The 19744-nt window shown below is 39.0% G+C and overlaps 1 protein-coding gene across 14 annotated transcripts in view; it reads left to right on the plus strand.

Moving 5' to 3' along the window:
* SYNE1 (spectrin repeat containing nuclear envelope protein 1) overlaps window positions 1–19744 on the plus strand; it is a 317016-nt gene that overhangs the window by 37978 nt on the left and 259294 nt on the right. For all 14 annotated transcript variants that reach the window (XM_055810929.1, XM_055810939.1, XM_055810935.1 and 11 more), the window contains exon 3: window positions 16126–16187. In XM_055810929.1, the coding sequence (XP_055666904.1) occupies window positions 16126–16187 (62 nt within the window). The remainder of the gene's footprint in view (window positions 1–16125; window positions 16188–19744) is intronic.

The raw sequence follows: 19744 nt of genomic DNA on the forward strand, positions 1-19744 counted from the left end.
GATCACATCCCTTAGCATCTCCTTACAGGGCAAATGATGCAAGACATGGATTCCATATGCGTAAGGTCCCCTATTTGGGATAAAGTATTCAGGTTGCATGTTGCTATCTCAATGTTACAACCTTAGTTTTAGAATTTTTAATAAAAGCTCCGCGTTCAGTTCTGGCACAATTACTATCATTAGCAAGACATCCTGTTGCTTCAGTGGAGTGGGGTTTTCCTTCACAGTGTTTCAGATGCCCCTGTAGGTAGTCTGCAGTTATTCACTTATGTAAAGGCTGTGATGAAACCTTGAAGAATTTTTCTGATTAAAAATATAAATAAGAACTGCTGGGCTTGACAATGAATATATTAAAAGTGAACAGTGCTTAGTCACAGAGTTGTCCCTGGGGAAATTTCAGATGTCATTGTCTTTATGCATTTTGTGAGATGTTTCTTTTTGTTATGATGGGTGCTGGGGTTTTTGTTCTGTTTTGTTCTGTTCTGCTCTGGATATGCTTATCCTATCTTCTTTTTCATACCATTTTAATGTGGTTTTGGATATCCAGTACATATGAAATGCTCTATGAAGAAATACCTTTTTTTTGCTTATTTTTATACAGAAGAATATATCTGTCAAAATGAAGATGCAGTCAGTTTAATTGGAGTAGGGTTCCCACAGGAGAACAGAAAGAAATTTTTCCTCTGAGCAGTTGTAGACTTGATGAACCCAGTATATCTTCCAGTTTCCAGGCTTCTTGCAAAATTATTATTTCTAGGAAAAATTGATGCTCGGAGGTGGTAAGTGCAGGAGTTTAATCAGCAGGGCCCAGTAACAGAAAACTTTGCGTGATGGAAATATTATTGCTTTAACAATGCATATTCTATAAAACAATAATATAAAAGTGTACCTTTGCTTTTCATGTTAGAAATGGTTGCCAATCTGAGGTATAATCTCAATGACAAATGCTTCTTTCATTCACTGGCAAAATTCTCATTAGTTTGCACGGGGCAGGATTCGGGCATGAATGATGACTAAGATCATAGTGATGTTTAAGTAAATGATTAAGAATATAATTTATTGCTAAAAAAAAAAGGCACACAGAAGAGAGATAATAGCCTAGTAGGCCTTTTAAAAATTAATTGTCACAATGCAAAGTTACCATTTTACTTCTGTCTAAAGGGCAATCCCCACGTATCATAAACACTTGAAGTTAAGCCTTGCTTGCCCTAGGCTATTAGGGATGAGGAGGATAATTTGCTTGCAGGCCACTGCTGCCTTTTCCTTCATGGAAGCATTATCCAGAAGCCTCATGCTTTGCTGCACCAGCTCCTGCTGAACTCGAGTTCAATCTCTGCTAAGCTGGCAAGAGCAGAGGTGGGCAGGAGGCTGCTTTCCCTCTCCCAGGGCACAGGCACTACTGCTGCTGTCCTACAGTTTTGCTTCTTGTCCTTTTTAAGTGACACAGTTGCTCCAAATACTCTGTTACCTTCACGGTGGGGTCTGTGATTTGCTACTGCGGAAAGGACTGTTTAAGGCAAAATCAGTAGTAACAATACCATTTTGATCTACTTATTTATGGTGTTGTTTTACAGGAGCATGCCAAATCACCTTTAAAAACACTAATCAATGCTTAGACATGTACATTTTAATTTGAACAATATCCACTTTTATGTCAGAGTCATTCCATTCAGATCAATGCCGGTCCATTGAATAAACTGGCATAGTATATAAATAAATGAAACTTGTTAGTGAAGATACATAGTTGTTGATTATTAGCTTACATCCTAGAATTTTGGGGTGAAATGATATTCAAAGAACAGACTGATTTTGTTGTATGATCAAGTCCATCATTCCTAAGATTTCAGTTGATTAAATTGTTTTAATGAACAATATTAACCAATTATCTTTTATGTTTTTCTCTTCAAAATATTTAGGCTTTAGGGATTTTTTTGTGTTTTTTTAATGAACTTAATTACCCCCCTCCCTTCCCCCATTAGTTTTCATAGGATTTTCACATTATAGAGAAGCAAAGTTACAAAAATAGTACAAGAATTGCAAAGTCATGTGCTTAATCGTTAGGTTTGAAGGGGAGAGTGAAGTTGTAAAAAATAATAAAAAAACCCCAACAATTTATTAATGGAGCATTTTCCATTTATGCACCAAAAATTATAGGGAGCATTTGGATAAAACCTGTATGGTTGTGTAACTAAAGACTGATCTTATCACGTATGTAGAAGAGAAGAAAATAATGTTTGTACTGACACAATTACATCTGGCACGTAACTTCTGTGAGTTGTGCTGGCAATGATAATAGTATTGTATGTTCCAGGACAGATGTTCTATAGCATGAGCAGGTTCTGTCAGTTTTTCTTTTCCAGCTGCCAGAGATTTTTTCCACCTTCTGGGTACATGCTCTCTAGACAATCCATACCTTTCTTCTTTCCTCCTCAGATTCCTCCCTTGAACCCAGATTTTGTCCCTTCTGTGTCTGAAAGAGAGAGCTAAATCTAGCTGCCATCATGGGGATAGGAGGGAATGTGGGAATCAGGGTTGAGCATGCAGGAGAGTGTTTTTCTGGGATTACTTGGAGATGAAGCAATTATGGGCAGTAAAGATTGATTTTTGCCCTATATGCCCTGAGCTGAAGCATGTTCAGCCACTCTTTGTGGGAATAATATATGTGCAGTCTGCTTAGTGCTTCATCAGGGTTATGAAGATGGGTTGTCAGAGTCTAAGTGCTGAAATTCAAGGGTATTTGAGAATTTGAAAAGGCTTGTAATTTGGGCCCATTATGACAGGTTTTTGTAGGGATAGCCAGAGCTCTGCTTCTTGCCAAATGTATGACTCTGAAGTTTCTATTTATTCATTCATGCATTGAGAAAAAAAGTGAAGAAGCAGCCAGTTTAAAATTAAGACTGTATCACAAATAGCTTGTAGATGGATAGACAAAAAACCAATTTTATTTTTTTTGGCTTGTTAAATAATTGCTTGCAGTAAATTATAAGCCTGTTTGTATTTCTTCACTGTTTTTAGCTCTTTATCAGATAGTTTCTTTACTAGATCCTTTTATCTTTCCATGGTTGAGCAATTATACAGCCTTCCAGGCCTTGATGGCCCTTAGCTACCATAGTAGAACTGTCTGTAGGAACCAAGTTTTTACTGAAACAAAACCTAATAGAATTGCAGCTTGTATTTGTAGCTCACCAGTTTGTACTGACATTTTTGCAGCCTCTTTTACCTTTGTCTGGCTGAACTGAAAACACAGACCAGGCTATGACTCATATCACTTTGAGGGCTCCTTGAATGTTTAGGCCATTAGATGTTTTCAGTGGGGTATTTAGATGTTTAACTTGAGCATGACAGTGGTTGAAGTTCAAAATGGTTGATCGTATGCAGCTTTCATGAAGAGAACTCACCAATGGTGAATGGACTTCATCAGACAAGGTATTCAAACCAGTGCATTTTTTCAAGATGTTCACATTTCATTTAACACTAAGAGCACAGAGACTGCAAGAGTGAGGATCACAAAAGTAACTATCACTGTGGTGGAATCTTAGTTTGGATTCAGGACATTGCCTAATGTGACTTGCTTGAAAATCCCTCACTTTTGGATAGTTACCACCTCACATTTCTGCCTCATGTTGCTGGGCAGCTGCCTGTCCGTCTAGGTAATGTGCTATTTTTCATCATACAACATAGCAGGATATATTTGGTACCAAAAAGTTAGTATTACTTTAACCTTATTACTGTGTCTATATTTGTTTCTTACTGAATTCGAGCTGTTCTGTTGGTTTGTTCTACTCTTTTTATTAGTATTAGGATTATTACTGATTTGTTACTATAAACAGAAATGTTTATTGCCATTATTGGTGAATGCTCTGAATGTATGAACAGCATACTAAAAATTCCATTAAAAGAAAGAAATTAATTATGAGATCATGCAGGCCATGTAGAACCCTCACAAGAAACCGATACTTAGTCCCCATTTTGTCAGGTGAATGGAAGCATCGGAATATTAAATAGCAACATGAGCCAGTAATGTACCCTTGCTGCAAAGCAAGCTGATGATACCCTGGGCTGCATTAGACAAAGTATTGCCAGCAGGTTGAGGAAGGTGATCCTTCCCCTCTACTCAGCACTGGTGAGGCCATACCTGGAGCACTGTGTCCGGTTCTGGGCTCTTCAGTACAAGAGAGATGTGGACATAATGGAGAGAGTCTGACAAAGGACCACAAGGATAAGGAATGGAGTGGAGCATCTGTCCTGTGAGGAGAGGCTGTGGGAGCTGGGACTGTTCAGCTGGAGGAGGGAAGGCCCAGGGGAATTTTACTAATGTATGTAAATACCTGAAGGGAGGGTGCAAAGAGGATGGAGCCAGGCTCTTCTCAGTGCTGCCCAGTGACACCACCAGAGGTAGTGGGCACAAACTGAAACACAGGAGGTTCCCTCTGAACATCAGGAAATGCTTTTTCACTGTGAGGGTGACTGAGCTCTGGGACAATTTTCTCAGAGAGGTTGTGGAGTCTCCATTCACAGACGCTGGCTGAATATGGTCCTGGGCAGCTGGCTGTAGCTGGCCCTACGTGAGAAAGGCAGGCAGACCAGATGACCTCCAGAGGTCCCTTTTAACCTCAACCATTCTGTGATTCTGCAAGGTTAACTGGAATCTTGCTTTTTTCTAAGATGTACTTTGTATGAAAATTGATACCCTAAGTTTCAAAAGAAAGAATACCCAGTTAGGGACTGAGCGCTTCACAGTTTTGCGTGTGGTTTAGTTGTCTTTCATTGTTTATTCGTATCAAATCCTATACGAATACATAAGATTTCACAATTTATATTCCATACTAATGTATATAAATATAATGTTTCCTTTCTGCATGAGTGCAGTAAAATTCTGCTGACAGCAGTTGATGTAGCTCCATTTAAACCAACTAAATTGTACCAATTCACATCTACAGAAGATGTCTTCAAGTACATAGGAAAAAATAATTTTATCTATGGTATTTGATTCCCACAGATAGCCTTAAGCAGTAATTAATTTACAGTGAATATTATAAAAATCTGAAGAAGATATTAAACAGCAGTGGGCCTAGATTTTTCAGCCTTTGGTTTTCAAATACAAATTTCACCAGCAAGATCTTAATGCTTTGCATTACATTGTAATACTAATGTATTTTAGCACAGAATATTGTTTATATGCAGTAGTAACAATGTTAACTTTTTATTTCCATAATTATGCTTGCTGCTTTTTTAAATTCTGTTTTGGTTTGCTTTCCTTCTGTTTAACTGATTCTGGGGTAAACTGGAACACTGTGCGATAAAGGCCTAAAATCCTGCTTCAAAGGATTCTCTTTTTGGTTTTTTTGTCATCAGTAAAGCATAGGTGTTCCTACCCCACATGCTACCCAGTACAGTGGGACAAGCCACACAATGAAGAGTGACATCATGTGTACTTCTCCTGTTCGTGCAATGCTACTTATACATAGATAATTCTGCCTCATTTTGAAGTTTGTATTTTTGTGGTAGGTGTACAGGACAGGTTAGAAAACAGAACTGGAAAAGTCTTCTAGGTCACCTATTACGTGCTTTTATAGGCTACCACACCAATAAAATTCTGTTGGAGTCCTGGGAGATTGCTTCCGAGAGTTGTTCTTAAGGCTGAAAAAGTTCCTTTAACTCCAGCCTAAATATAGTCATATCCCATCGCAGCCTTCTGCTCTTGGGCTTTTGCATAGTTTTTAATTTGAAGGGGTTTTTCCTTTTCTGGTGCTCATTCCTTTCTCTAATATATTTACAGAGAGCAATTATGGTCTTTCTGAGAGTAAGCAATCTACGCAGTTTTAGTTTTAGTGGCGTACACATTCCTGAGCAGAGCTACAAAAGCATGTCTTCCTCTAGTTTGGTTTATATATCGTCAGTTTCCACCTCACAGCAGAAATTCATGTTACTCCTTGAGTATGTAGCCCTGCATTTGGAGATGCTTAGTAACAGTTATCTGTTTCCAGTATTCAGTCAGCTCAATTTCTTTAATTTTTAAGATATTCCGATTCCATTGTAATGTTTTTTCCCAAATATGGATCTCTGGTCAACTTTATAAGCACTGTTGTGATTTTCCTGCCAAAATCACGGCTGAAAATATATAAAGATTTACACTTAGACTAGTCTTTGAGGAACTCCAATCTTTGTTCGTACTTACATCAGCATTCAAGGAAGCTACTTCGTGAAAGTGGTCCCGTTTTTGACTTACCTACCTGCACAGTAACTTGCTTTGTGGGACGACTCTCGATTTGGTACTGCTCAGTGTAGAAGTGGCAGAATTTGTCATGTATTACTTGTAGAGAAGTATCACATTTAAAATACCACTGGTATATTTTTTTAAAGTAGTGATTGTCTGTTTGGACAGACAGAGGCAATCAGATGAAGGTATGAAACCATTGTGAATGTGCCAAAGTACATTCAAGTCTTTTGTGAAGGCTGGCATTCAGAAACAGCAGATGGTTGTGGCTGTGAAAGGAGTAACCATGTGATCTGAGGCCACATTATATTTGTACAAGACCTCTGTTGGAAAGACGTATGCACATACAGCTTGCAGGCAGTTCTTCACTCCTAACATCTCTTCAGCACCTCCATAGACACCAACCATCATCTTGTTTCTGGAATGTTTTTAAGTAATAAGTTGTTTGAGCAGGATATGCTAGATTTATTTCTTTGTGGTTGTTTTGGGTTTTTTTTTTTTTGTGTTATTCCAGGAACAGTGAAACATAGGAGTTAGCATTTGATTCAGAAATGAGTTCTTATATGTTCTCATATGTATTTTTGTTTTATTACAATTCACACTTGGAAGAGTAGTTAATATGTAAGGTCCTGATTTGAACCTGAGTTGGAAGATACTTGAGCATAATTTTATAAATAATGAGAAATTATTATGACTGTTTTAAGTAGCATAGCACATTTCCTACTAATAATACAGAACAGGTTTTCATAAAATCATAAAGCCAAAGAACAGGACAGGCTAGAAGCATCCTCGAAAGACCATGTGGTCTGACCTTTTGTCTGACATCCCATCCATAGGCCACTTGAAAACCTCCAGTGATGTGGACTTAACCGTGTCCCTGAGGAAGTTGTTCCAGTGAATGATTGTTTTCACTGTAAAAAAATATTTCTTATATCAAGATGAAGCCTCCCCACTGCAACTTTTACCCGTTGCCCCGTGGCTTCTTGGGAAGACAGTCTCTGTCTTGTTTGTAGCCACCTTTTCAGTGCTTAACTCTGTCATTTACTGCTAATACTAAACCTATTGTGTTGAAAATAATTGAAGGGGTGAGCAAAAAATTCATAATTTAATTCTAAATGTATCTAAAATTATCATGCCTCCAGGCATTCAAAAATAGTAATTGCGTTCTTTCCCTTCGGTAGACTTTTGGAAGAGTTTCATGTCTACAATATGTGTAACTATAGTGAAAATTATCTCAACAATAAAACTGCCCAGATTTTCCACAGAGGATTCTATATTTTTGTAAGCCTTTAGTAAACAATTGTCATTTCACTGAGCTTAGGCATAAACATAACTGAGATATGATTGTAGACTGTTGTAGAGGAATGCAGGCAGTGGGTTGATTGGCATTGATAATACGCAGCTGTGCCCTTGCCTCAGAGGCAGTGGGTTGATTGACATGGATGATGTGCAGGTGTAGCTCGTTCCTGCTAAGTAGTTAAATAGCCCTGAGGATTGTGGGAGAGGGGGTTGGGTGCGGGAGGAGTGGTGTGGTCTGGCCTCTGGAGGGAGATACAGCACAGACAGTAAAATCTGACCAACAGTAAAGCCTTGTTGCAGCCTGCTAGTTTGATTGTGCTGCAACAATTGGATACTAATCAACCCACTGCCTTCATTCCTCTACAGACTGTCTTTTCTGTAAGACAAGGATCATTATGTATATTTTGGTTTTCTGCAGAGTGTAAGTTACAGATGCTGCACCCCTACAACCTGGTTTAATCCCTTGGATAGCACGTGCCTAGTATGTCTCCATTTGTTTTCATTTATTTCAGTAGATTCTGAGGTCTTTCATGTCTGAGTAAAATTTTTTCTATTGCTGTGGAACGCACTGTAGGCATAGAAAAATAGTAATCTTACCATCGGTAGTAGAAATTTGCTCTATGCAATGCATTTGGTGCAGTGGATTTAATGGCTTATTAAATAGCAACATTAAACGTTCAAGTTCAAATTTAGACATTTTTGCACAATCTCTCCAGGTTGTAGTGCTTAATGTTGTGAACAGTCCTGTTAATATCATATGATATTAGCAAATTATGGAAAATCAGTGGACGCTGTTATAGTAATTTGTCTGCCTGACATGGTTGGCTTCAGGAAAACAAAACCTTGCATTGTTTTAGGAGTTCATGTAAGTTCCATACCGTGAGTAAAAGATGGAATTAGAGCCTATGCTTTCAATTTTCAAACATATGCTACCCTCAATCTGATCACATATGTATTTTTTTTATAAAGGCATGTTAAGTACCCTTCTTGACTGTAGAATGGCTACTTAAAAGCCCTAACATAACAAAAATACTTGTAGACATACAGGTACTGATCTGAATAGATTTCAACATTTTTAAAGATTTTTTTTTTTTTTAAATGCAAGTACTGCTTGTCTTTAAGACTTCTGTTATAAAAATTACATTTCATTCATTCATCCTGACTTTATAAAAACCTCTAGGGGAGTGGACCAACAACACAAAACGGTTATTATAGACAAGCTTTTCATGTCAATGGAAAGAACTGCTGCAAAATGTGTAAATAGTAACATGATGCCAGGTGCAGAACTGCAGTGAACTGAAAAAACTACAAATATTTGTTTATTTTTTTTAATTATGGTCATTGCAGATGCTATTGTAGTAGATACAGTTTATAGGCGAGTGATTTTTCGTCACTGTCTTTAAATCTTGAAGTCTTTATGAAAAATTCATTCTGAAACTGGCTATTTATTAGCATGGATGGACTGAAATTTGAGTGCAATGTAGAACAGTTATTAATGAACTTCCCTGGATTTTCTAGATTTCTAGCTGATTTGTCACCATCCAAACCATCTCTTTAAGTATACAATGAAGGAAGATAAGTAATTAAAAGAACAAATGCCAAGTTGACTCTGATCATTTGTATCAGTCTGTTTTCACCTCGTTTATTGGTCCAGGAAAATATATGTTCATGTGAACACTGAGTTCATTGTCACCCATGCCAGAGTGGTGAATAAACAGGCACCTGTAGAGCAGCAAATCCTGATTCTTTTGGAAGGAACTGAGGCCATTGCACATAATTACTTCAAATGTTGAATATTTAGTTAATAGCTTCTTCAGAATACTGCTTTTAAAAATTAATCAAGTGAGCACATACTGGTTTTCTAATAGATGTTCTTTTCATTTCTGATTGTATTCAGTCAAGTGCAGATAATATGAAAGTAAGTAATACATTTACAGCCACATGGAGATTAAGACAACTGTTAGTGGAGATTATGGGAATAACAGTAGTGCAGCATCACAGGCAGAAATGCAGTAAACATAAAATGCAAATACATTCATTGATTGGTTCTGAATACATTCTGCTTCTGCATGTGGAGAAGAACAAAATGCAGCCCATCCAGGCAAAATACGGAGGAGAATAATTTAATTACAGTTCTTCTTTTTAGTCACTCAAAACACAAAACAGGAGCAAGTATGCTGCAAGGACTGGGCACAGGAAAGATGCAGAAAGTCATAAAAATGATATTTTGGGCACATCTTTCAATCCATAGCAGAAATGATGCTGTTATTGGTTTCTCCAAATGCTAAAGGAAGTCCTTCTGATCAAAGTGAAGAACAGTCACGAGCAGTACAGTTACGTCCGGGCTGTGTCCTGGCTTCTAAGGATCAAGATTATATCAGTGCACCATGCAGTGTTCCTTCCTGTGAAAACCAGAGCACAGGAAAGTGGGAAATAATGTGTGTCTGGATGGAGCAGGAACATTTGACATGTGCATATGAGAACATGGGCGCAACAGGGCATGACCTTAGATTTAAGGACTGGAAGTCTCCCAGGTCCCACAATATAAACATATTCTGTGATAGTCTAAGTGCTGCTGTGAGATGGAGCCAACAGCTGAGTGAAAGCACACACTCTCTGGAGCTGGCTAAACTTTTGGGTTTCCAGGTTTCAGAAATTTAAACCACTTGCACATTCCACAGCAAGTGCTTCCAGAGACACTGACTGGTGAATGTGCTTGTATAAGAATAAATTGACTAAGAACAAAAGAAGAGAGATTGATTTGTTTAGTTTGTATTTGTTTAACCCAAATATTTTTTAAAATGCAAGCTTCTTTGGGTGATGAATTGAATCATTCTGTGTATCTTTCTAACTAGTGGCTGGATAGACACCTCCTCTGTCTTAGAAATTAAGGGAATAAGTAAGAAACGTGTGAAATCCAAATATATGTTTTGTAAATAGATTTCAGACAGACACAGCAGAAAGTTCTCAGCAGCGTGCCAGTTGCTGTCCAGCAGCATGCTGCACAGCAGGCAGTGTTTCTGCAGCTGTGAGGCTGCTTTTCCACACTTCAGTTTCCTGTAACTATTCCACCAGTCAGCAGGGGTGTTTTCTCTACTTCCACTCTTCCGAATGACATATAACCTTTGGCCCGCAAACCACCATACTAAGGTTACTTTGAGATTGAGCAATGGTATATGCCAGTGCAGAACCCAGAGAGCCAGTCCCCATCGTTTTCCCCATCATAGGAGTCTGGCCAAGGGTGACTGGTTGCCTTCTAGCCCTGGTGCATAGATTTCCTTTCCACAGAAACTGATGGGCAGCGAACCGGTGCTCAGTGGTGGAGCAGGCTACAGCTAGTGTCTGCACCTAGATCTCAAAGCTTGGACATTTACATAACAGATCTGTTAATGGGACTGTCTTACCATCTCTGGTAAAATACATTCAATAGAGGCATATATCCAAAGGCCACACTTTGACAAATCCTGTCTTTCTTCTCAAAATATAAAAAATGGGGAAGTCCTAAATACATGAGGCATTTAGAATTATATTCCCATTCTTTGTATCGGTACTGCTAAGTCTTGTTGTCAACTGCATTGCAGTGGCTGTGGAAATCAAGTTTTCCCTCTTTCTTACTTTTCTCCCATTGCCCGTTGCTCCTTCATGCGTTTTTCTTCCTAAAGCGTATAGTGTTACTGTTAAACTTAACAGCTTACAAACAATGTATTAGCCTTAGAACTACCACCAAAGTTTTTTGTTTGTTTCTCGTTTCTTAAAAAGCAGAATAGCCCTGGGATTGTCCCATAAAAAACATTGACTGGAGACTTAAAGGACAAGAAATGAGCCTGCATTGCCTCTGTGCAGTGCTCTTAAATGGGGTAATCCATCTGTTACGGAGGTGTTGATTAAACTAGCTTAAAATACTGCTTTTTTTACCTAAGTAGAGTCTCCATGTTATTACTTTGACTCTGCAAGCTTTTCTACAGCTGCTTTAAGTTAAGAATGTTCTTAATGAAGACAGAAATTGCTATATAACATATCTTATTGAAAGCTTCAGAGAATTTATGCCATACCGCTGACCAAACAAAATCTCCCGGCAGGTGTTTGTTTGCTGCTTTCTGTGCTGAATTGTGTTCTCAAGTGACATCTTGAAGCACTGCAGCCGGTTTGGCACCCTTTTCTGCACTTCCAGGTTGTTTTAGCAGTATACCTAAAGGTGTCAAAGACCTGGAAAACAAAACAAAACAAATAGCTCCTTGGTGGTTTTAGGACAGCACTACCAAAACCAAAGAGAAATAAAAAGGATGCTGAAAATGAGCATCTGAGAGCAACTTGGGTTGAATTTCACTAAAGTAAGAAACAAAACTATGTCCACAATATTAGGTTACTGAGAATTAATCAAGATGCTTTTATTAGACATGCGTGAACTTGACTTTGTTGTATCTCTCTGTCCATGAGACTCTTCCTTGTGTTACCTTGCAGCAGCACACTGTGTTTGCAGCCCTGCAGTACAGCCACCTTCCCACCGCTTGATCCCCAAGCATCTGAGACACGAGGTCCTCCAAGTGCGATCTGTTGCTGCGTACCACACACCTGTGGCACACAGAGCTCTGCAGCTGAAGAGGGGCTGCTTCCACAGCTGGCAGACAGGGACTGTGCAGCATAGGAAGCCTGTTTCTAGAAAAGCTCTGCTAGAAAGCATGCCACTACTGTCTGTGTCTTGATGTATATATATATGATATGCATGATACTAGTCATTATAATATGTATGCGTGATGAATATTTCATCAGTGTATCTGTAACTGTCTGAAGATACATGACTGGTTTTGTTCCTCTTTCAAAATAATGTGTTCTAAATGTTTTAAAGTCAATATATACAATTACATTTGTCTTTTTTTCCTAGACAACCTAAAATGCAGTCTGTTGGTGGTGCTTTGTTAGGGAAAAGGCTTATAAAAATATGGAGATATTTACAGCCAATTAAAGGAAGATATTAGATTAAATAAAACCAAACTTTCTTGCAACATTTCTTTCAAGCGTAGAATGATCTTGTCAAAGTTATTCTGGTTTACAAAAACAGAATTTTGAATTCAACCTCTAAAATGACACTTTTACTGTAATGGCATAATAAAAGTGAGCCTTTTATTCTCATTTACTCTGTTAGCCCCTGTGGGTGAACAAAACATGAATCTCCACACATAGTGTTTCATAACTGCCTTCATTTTACCAGAGCAAAACACAGTCTGTTCAAATTCTCTGGTGCTCTGATTTAATGAATGTACTACATATTATCAGAAATTTGGGTATGTTTCAGGGCGATCTGAGTCCCCCCCCAAAATTCTGTGCATCCTTATGTACGTTTCATCCTCGTACAACAGTTCAAATATATTATTAAAAGCAAAGGGGCCTACATGTCTGTGCAGATTCATTGCATTCACTTCACTGTTTCAGTTATAAAGCTGAAGGACATCCATGTCTAAATAGAGTATGCAGTGATGAAGTGGTTGCTTTTGAAAGCTGCTTTCCTTTAAGGTATGACAACCTGTACCTATAGCTGAAGGGTTATGCCATTCAGCCATTGTTATGCTTACTGAGCACTATCTCGTTACAAAAGCACTGGTGAGAAGACTGCATTGCTTTTTGCAGCCACACATCTTGCTGCTTTAGGATATTGGCAGTGTAATTGGGTTGTCCCAGTCCCTGGATGAATTATTCAGACTCCTGACATCAGAGGTTTCCGCTAGCGGATTGGCTGGTGCTCGGATAAAATCTTTCCACGGGAAAACAGTGGAGAAGGATGATGGTAGTGAGACCAGCAGAACTGCTGCTTCCAGTACAGCTGGATTTGCCTGGCTGTTGCATCTCTGCAAGAATTTATGAAGATGTTTTTAAGGTTTCGCTTCATGTGAATTCTCTGGTAAGATCGGGTAGAGGGATTTGTGTTAAGAGGCCTGCATTTCCATTGAAGGAAGAAAATCAGATCGTTCTTGAAAAATTACTCCTGGCTGTATTCTAAAGAAACACGGCACTACATGAGACAGGAGTAGCAGCAGCAGCAGCAGCAACAGCAGGGCTTATGGCTCGCTACAAAGGTGCTGGTGGCAAAAACAGTACGTCGTTGAATCTGCTCCCTTGGTTCTTTCAGTACCAGCAGGGTAAGTGGTGCAAATAAGGAGCTGACAGTCCTTGCAAGTCGGGAGAGTGTAAGACATGACACATGCATCTTGTGGGTATAGATAAACAGTACCTCTGTGGAGAAATTACATCATTTCAATGAAAATAACACCTTTGCTTCCAGGGAAATTTGTAAAAAGCATATTTATAATGGAATTTGTGAGATCAGTGCACTGCTTGTGTTACGTTCGGACATAGGTTTTACAGCACTAAAATCTGTTCCTTTTAAGCCCGTAGAAAATAAGTGCTAAAAAAAAGGAAACTATATTAGTTGCTGTTGGGCTTATAAAAAATATACGGCTCAGATAAGTTCCCTTGAAACAGATTATACTGAAAGGCTGTTTCTGCTGTTTGTTAATGTGACTGAAACTGAGTATGTCTTCTGCTGGTAAATGTTTAGAAGCTGGGAGCTAGTTCTCTGATTTCCAGTTGTTGCCAGAAGGCTCGCTCTTAAATCACCAGGATGCACTGGAACTACAAATTAGGGAATAATTTTCACTCATTTCTTTCATTAGAAGTTTGACTTCTGAAGACCCAGTTCTTTTCTTTTGGCATGCTGTTGTCATATTGGGGTTGCTGGGAAATTTCAAGTTACAAGAGATGTAAATGAAGCCAGAGCTGGACTGATTCTGTACGCACTTGATCTCCATCCCCATATCTGCTCACACACAACTCGATTCAAGTGTGCAAGTGCTTCCATTGAAATTAATTGTGCTTCCTGTATATGTAATTGCTTGTCAGAGCACAGCTGACATTTACTGTACGTCACAAGGGAAACATCTTGTTCATGGTTAGAAACAATACCGCAAGAAGTCTGTTTTTCAGAAAGTAGAAACAATTGTTACATATAAAGTCAAGACAACCCCTGCCAAAAATAGTGTTGAATGAAGCACGATGTAGTATTTTGAGTGATATTTTTCTTAACTTGCCTGCCAGTGCAACAAGTAGATTCTGTGAATATAATGAATGTTTTGAAAATTATGTAAGAGCCTGGCCAATGAAATAAAAGGAAAGAATGCAATTTTTTTTTCTTAGGCATGAAGTGTGCTAATCTAGCAAAAGATGCTGGAAAGCATATGTATCTTTTTTCCCCTGGTATTTCTTATATGTGAGATGTCATTTATATGTAAAGAAAATATCCCCAAGTCATAATGCACAGGCACTTTTTGGAAGCTCGTATATGGTCAGGGAGCCATTGTTGTCCCACTTCAGATAACGTTTCTGCTGATGCATTTTGTGTGGCAAATTGTATCTTTATGTACCCTCGTTGCGGAGGAGCATTGCATGAGTGTAAATCAGGTATTATTATTAGTAGAGCATCAAACTTAGTATTTATCTATTCCAGAACTTGAAAGGGGATTAAAGAATATTCCCTTTTAATTTTACAGATGTGAAAGAGATCAAATCACAGTTCACTTCTGTACAAGTGAAAGCAGTAACTAAAATTAGATTGCCCATCTGTAGGTTTTTGGGACATGGATGTGTTCTTATAAAAAGTAAATATTTAACAGCAATTTTATTGATTTTGATTTTCAGGAGGGAAATGAAGGCGCTCATTCAGAACTGATGATGGTAAAATCATCATTTGTTTTCAGTGAAATAGGTATTTCACTTTATATTTGAAAGAAAAATCTCAATATAAATACTTGAGAGTCCCTGTTGTGAAATTATTCCATGTGTCAAAACTGATTCCCCACAAGGAAGGGAAAGTATTTTGTGGGTTGGTGATGGTGCTGTGATTCTCTTCCCTCCGCAGCCATGACCCTGGCTGCTGAAGTTGGAGGAGCTTGTTCAGGAGCTATTTTTGTCCATGCAGCTGGCAACAGTCCCTGAGGGACTATCTGAGAATCAGAGAAATTCACTGTAAATCAGACAAGTGCTTCAAGACAGGATTAAGGGAGGTAGTAAGTAGCAGTATAGAAAGTGGCTCCTCCCTAGTAGGGTCATCCAGAGAACAAATAAGCTTGATAATGCAATTTCAAATTTTTAATTCAACATTGTAACCATTTTAAAATATACATGCTAAGAGTATTTTTTCAAAGTCCCCAGCTGAATTTCTATGTAAAAGCAACCTGACTATCAGACACATGGATTCTAGTGAAAAAGTACAGAGAAGTGCTTGCTGCTCAAGACTTTGGGTAAATATAGGATGGACTTAGAAGTCAAATTTGTCTTGGCATTCAGATTTGAAATCGTGTCTTACTGGTCATTGACTCTTTAAAACTTGAATTTTTCTGTGAAACTCTTCAAATACACAAATGTCAGAGCATTATTGTAAGAATATGAATATTTTCTATGGGTAGTTACAGGCAAAATTAACTGTCTTAAAAAAATATAGTGGCATTTCTGGCAAATGCAGACTGGTTTTGTTGTCAATAGGCAATATTACTATTCCATCATGTAAATCCAAAAGTATTCAGCAATGTCTAATCAAACTGGTTTCCTTTTTTTTTCAGATGAGCAAGAGTCAGTGCAGAAACGGACTTTCACAAAATGGATCAATACTCATCTGGCTAAGGTAATATATGGCTTTTAAATTTATGTGGTTTTAAATCGAAACTTTTTTATCTATGCCTATACAGGCCCTGGAGTATAGAATATGTTGGATTTGTTTGAGCAGAATGGCATAAACTTACAAAGGCATCCCTGGTATCTGTACACCACAGAAGATTAATCTGTTCCAGCATGTTCGCAGTCAGCTGCAGCAGTGTCCGTGGTGTGTAGACAGCCACCCAGCTCCTTTGGCCAAAACTGAAAGGTAGCACAGTAGCTGTTATTTCAGCCAGAGGAAATATTTGAAGCTCCTTTCTATGAAACAGAAATATTAGCCCGATTACATAGACTGTTTTTGAATAAAACTTGAGTCAGTTGCTGTGTAGTTAGATAGAGGCATCCTGAACTGGCTAGAAACATAAATAGTGCTTCATGAATCCAGTGCTAAATTAATGATCTGATCTATCTTGTGATTTATCATTAAACTACTTTGCTTCATCTACCAGAACCAAAACCTCCTGTTTTGGTTTTAGCAGAATAAGTACAGTGATTTACACACAATTTTAAAAGTACGAAGCTACAATTGGTACCGGTTTTATCTTACAACATAAGCAGTGAGATTTAATTTGGCTTTCCCCAGTTTTCACACAGCACAGCTCTAACCATAGTTATCAAGTAGTCCAGTAAATTAAAATATTTTAACACCAGAGGTGCTGTTTGAAAAGCATATTTTCGAATCATGAAGATTAATAAACTTGAAAATTGAGCAACGAATAGCTGTAACAGCACTGGTTTACCTTCTCTGCAAGGAATTGGCTAATAATGCCCCCCAAAATAAACAGATCTGAGCCAGGAAGCCCATATAATGATCTGTCATGAGACTGTCAGCATTTATTTACATTATTGAGGAATGGAACTAAGGAATTTACTGTGAACTGCACTGGCATTGTGAAATTCAACTGTAAGAACAAGGTTGTTTTCCAGACTTCTTGACAGTGGATCCTCACTGGGAAAGAGGTCTGTCCCCCCTATTTGCTTTGAAATAATTTGGAAAAGGCCCCTGTGCAGTGCAGAACTTTAGTACTGTGTGTATGTTCCATGCACTTCAACTGACATGGAAAGACATTCAGTATTTGCTAAAGTGTTAGCAAAGTGGGCAGTGAACATGTGTCAGAGGAGACAAATAGCTCATGTTCTTCTATTTCCTACTCGTATTGTCATTAATAACTGATCAGTAATATCTAATAATAATTGACAAGTAGATATGTGTACATATTGTTACATATACGTATGTGTGTGTGCATGTAATGATAAGTTACTGGTAGTAACTCACTAATCCTTGGGAAGAGGCAAAGTTGTGGTGGCAGCTCCGTTAAGAGATTTTGCTCTGGACTGAGCTGTGAATGCCACCCACTGTACTAGTCCTGTTGGGTCATGAGAGCTCAGGTAAACCTTTTGCTTATGTCATCTAGGCATGTGTTTCTTTAATTGGCCTGATACTGTAAAGGCTAATCAAATGCATACAAATCCAGCAGGTAACCAGCCACAGCCCTCACTTTTAGCTACATGAGGTACCCTGTGGTAATTGTTTTGTGTTAATTCACCCTTTAACAGGTATGTTGTTTCTGTGATACTTTTATTGATGGCTGTTAGCGAGTTTGCTTTGCTGCCTACGTCAGGTATACAGATTAGCTGGTTTTGCTTCCCATTTATGCTGTTACGCAGCCACAGGAGAAGCACTGTTTATAGATTATAGAGATTAAAGTCAACAGAAGTGACCCATGCTGTTCAAGTTTTTGAGTTTTTGAAGCTTAAAGTTTTAAATCTTTGTTAGTCATGTTTTTGGAAAGTGTGGATGTACTTTTTCTGAGTTCATCACAGCTGTGCGAAATACTGGTGGGTCTGTGAAATGCACAGGACTCCCCTTGCACTCATGTTCTGAATTGTAACCCAGAAATTTGATATTTAGGTTATTTGATTCTTATAAAAGATTGTTGCAGTTTTTATTATTTCAGAAGAAACTGGAAAGCTGTAGCATCTCCATTGCCTGGAGGCCTTTGAAACATGGTAAGGAATGAGAAGAAGAAGAAGGAGACCCACTTTTAGGCAGTGTTGTCTGCACTTTCTTGTCTTTGAACCCAATAAAATGTGGAGCGCCTTCCAAAACGGTACCTAGCAAGGAACATCCATGAAGCGCTGAGCTAACACTGACAACCGAGAAACAGCAATACAGGCTTCTGCATTTGGTCCTGTGACTGTCCAAGGGAATGAAGTTACACTGGGGTTTAGTAACATGGAAGGAGATGTAGGGCCAGGCGGGGTGCAGGTGCGGAGGCACTGGCAGGGCGGGCTGCAGGGCAGCCTCTGTGAGGAGCGGCTGGGGCTGCCCCATGCCGGACGGACGCTGCTGGGTCAGGCTGGCCTTGGTGGGCCCGCTGCAGGGTGCAGCTGAGCCCCTCAGCCGAGCTGATGGTGCCTCTGGGAAAGCGTGTTTAAGAAAGAAAAAAAATGCTGCACTGGCAGTGAGAAGTGAGGGAAAAATGTGAGAAACAGCCCTGCAGACACCAAGGTGAGAGCAGGAGGGGGGAAGGAGCCCCAGGCGCCCAAGCAGAGACTCCCCTAAGAGCCCGCACTGGAGCAGGCTCCTGACAAGAACTGCAGCCTGCAGAGGGGAACCCACAGAGGAGCAGGTCTGTCTGATGGACTGTGTCCTGTGAGAGGAACCCCATGGTGGAGCAGGAGAAAAGCGTGAGGAGGAAGCATCAGGAGAGAGGAGCTGTTGCGGACTGATCCCAAGTCCCATTCCCCACCCCTGTGTGCCACTGTCACCTAGAGGAGCTGGGAGCGAAGGAGTGAAGTTGAGCCTGGGGGAAAAAGGAGTAGCTGAGGGGAAGGTGATTTGAATTATGTCCTTGTTTCTCACTATCAATCCAGAATTACTGTGCTGAATTTGACTTAGTATATACAGGCTTCAAAATTCACAGTAACTTACTTCAAATCGGCTCTCTATTTCTTGGCTCCTCTTGGAAGACTTTGGGTTTTTTCCTTTCATTTTTGGAGGAAATTTTAGTACTTGCCATTTTTACTAATCTAGTGAAATTGTTAATAGAAAAAGTAGTAGTAGGAAATAAGAAAAAAAACCTAAAAATTAAAGTATCTGTGTACCTAACACCACAGTTATCTGCAGAAACATTCAGTCATGAATGAGTTTGAAGGTTTTTGAAAAAGTACCGGTAACTGCATGAAATCTCAAAACCAGGGGAAATTACTTTTCTAAGCAAAGATTGATGGGGTTTCACTGTAGCATTTCGAAGATGGGTTTACTGATGGCAAAGGAAAGGAAACGCTGCTAAGGCAGTTTTCATCCTTATACTGTGTTGGTTGAGTAGAGCAAAGGAGGGTTAAATAAAGAGCAGTTTCTGAAATTTTGAAGGGTAGTTATTTGTAAGAAATGGAAATGTGGAACAGATGTGATTTTGATAAGTAGAACCAAGAACAACTAATAGTTTAGGAATATAAAGCAGGATGTGACAGTTTGTCAGGGTTTGCTATGAGTGAAAGATTCTTCACTGCTGATCTTTA

The sequence above is a fragment of the Falco peregrinus genome, chromosome 7, assembly GCF_023634155.1.
Source record: "Falco peregrinus isolate bFalPer1 chromosome 7, bFalPer1.pri, whole genome shotgun sequence".
Lineage (NCBI taxonomy): Eukaryota > Metazoa > Chordata > Aves > Falconiformes > Falconidae > Falco > Falco peregrinus.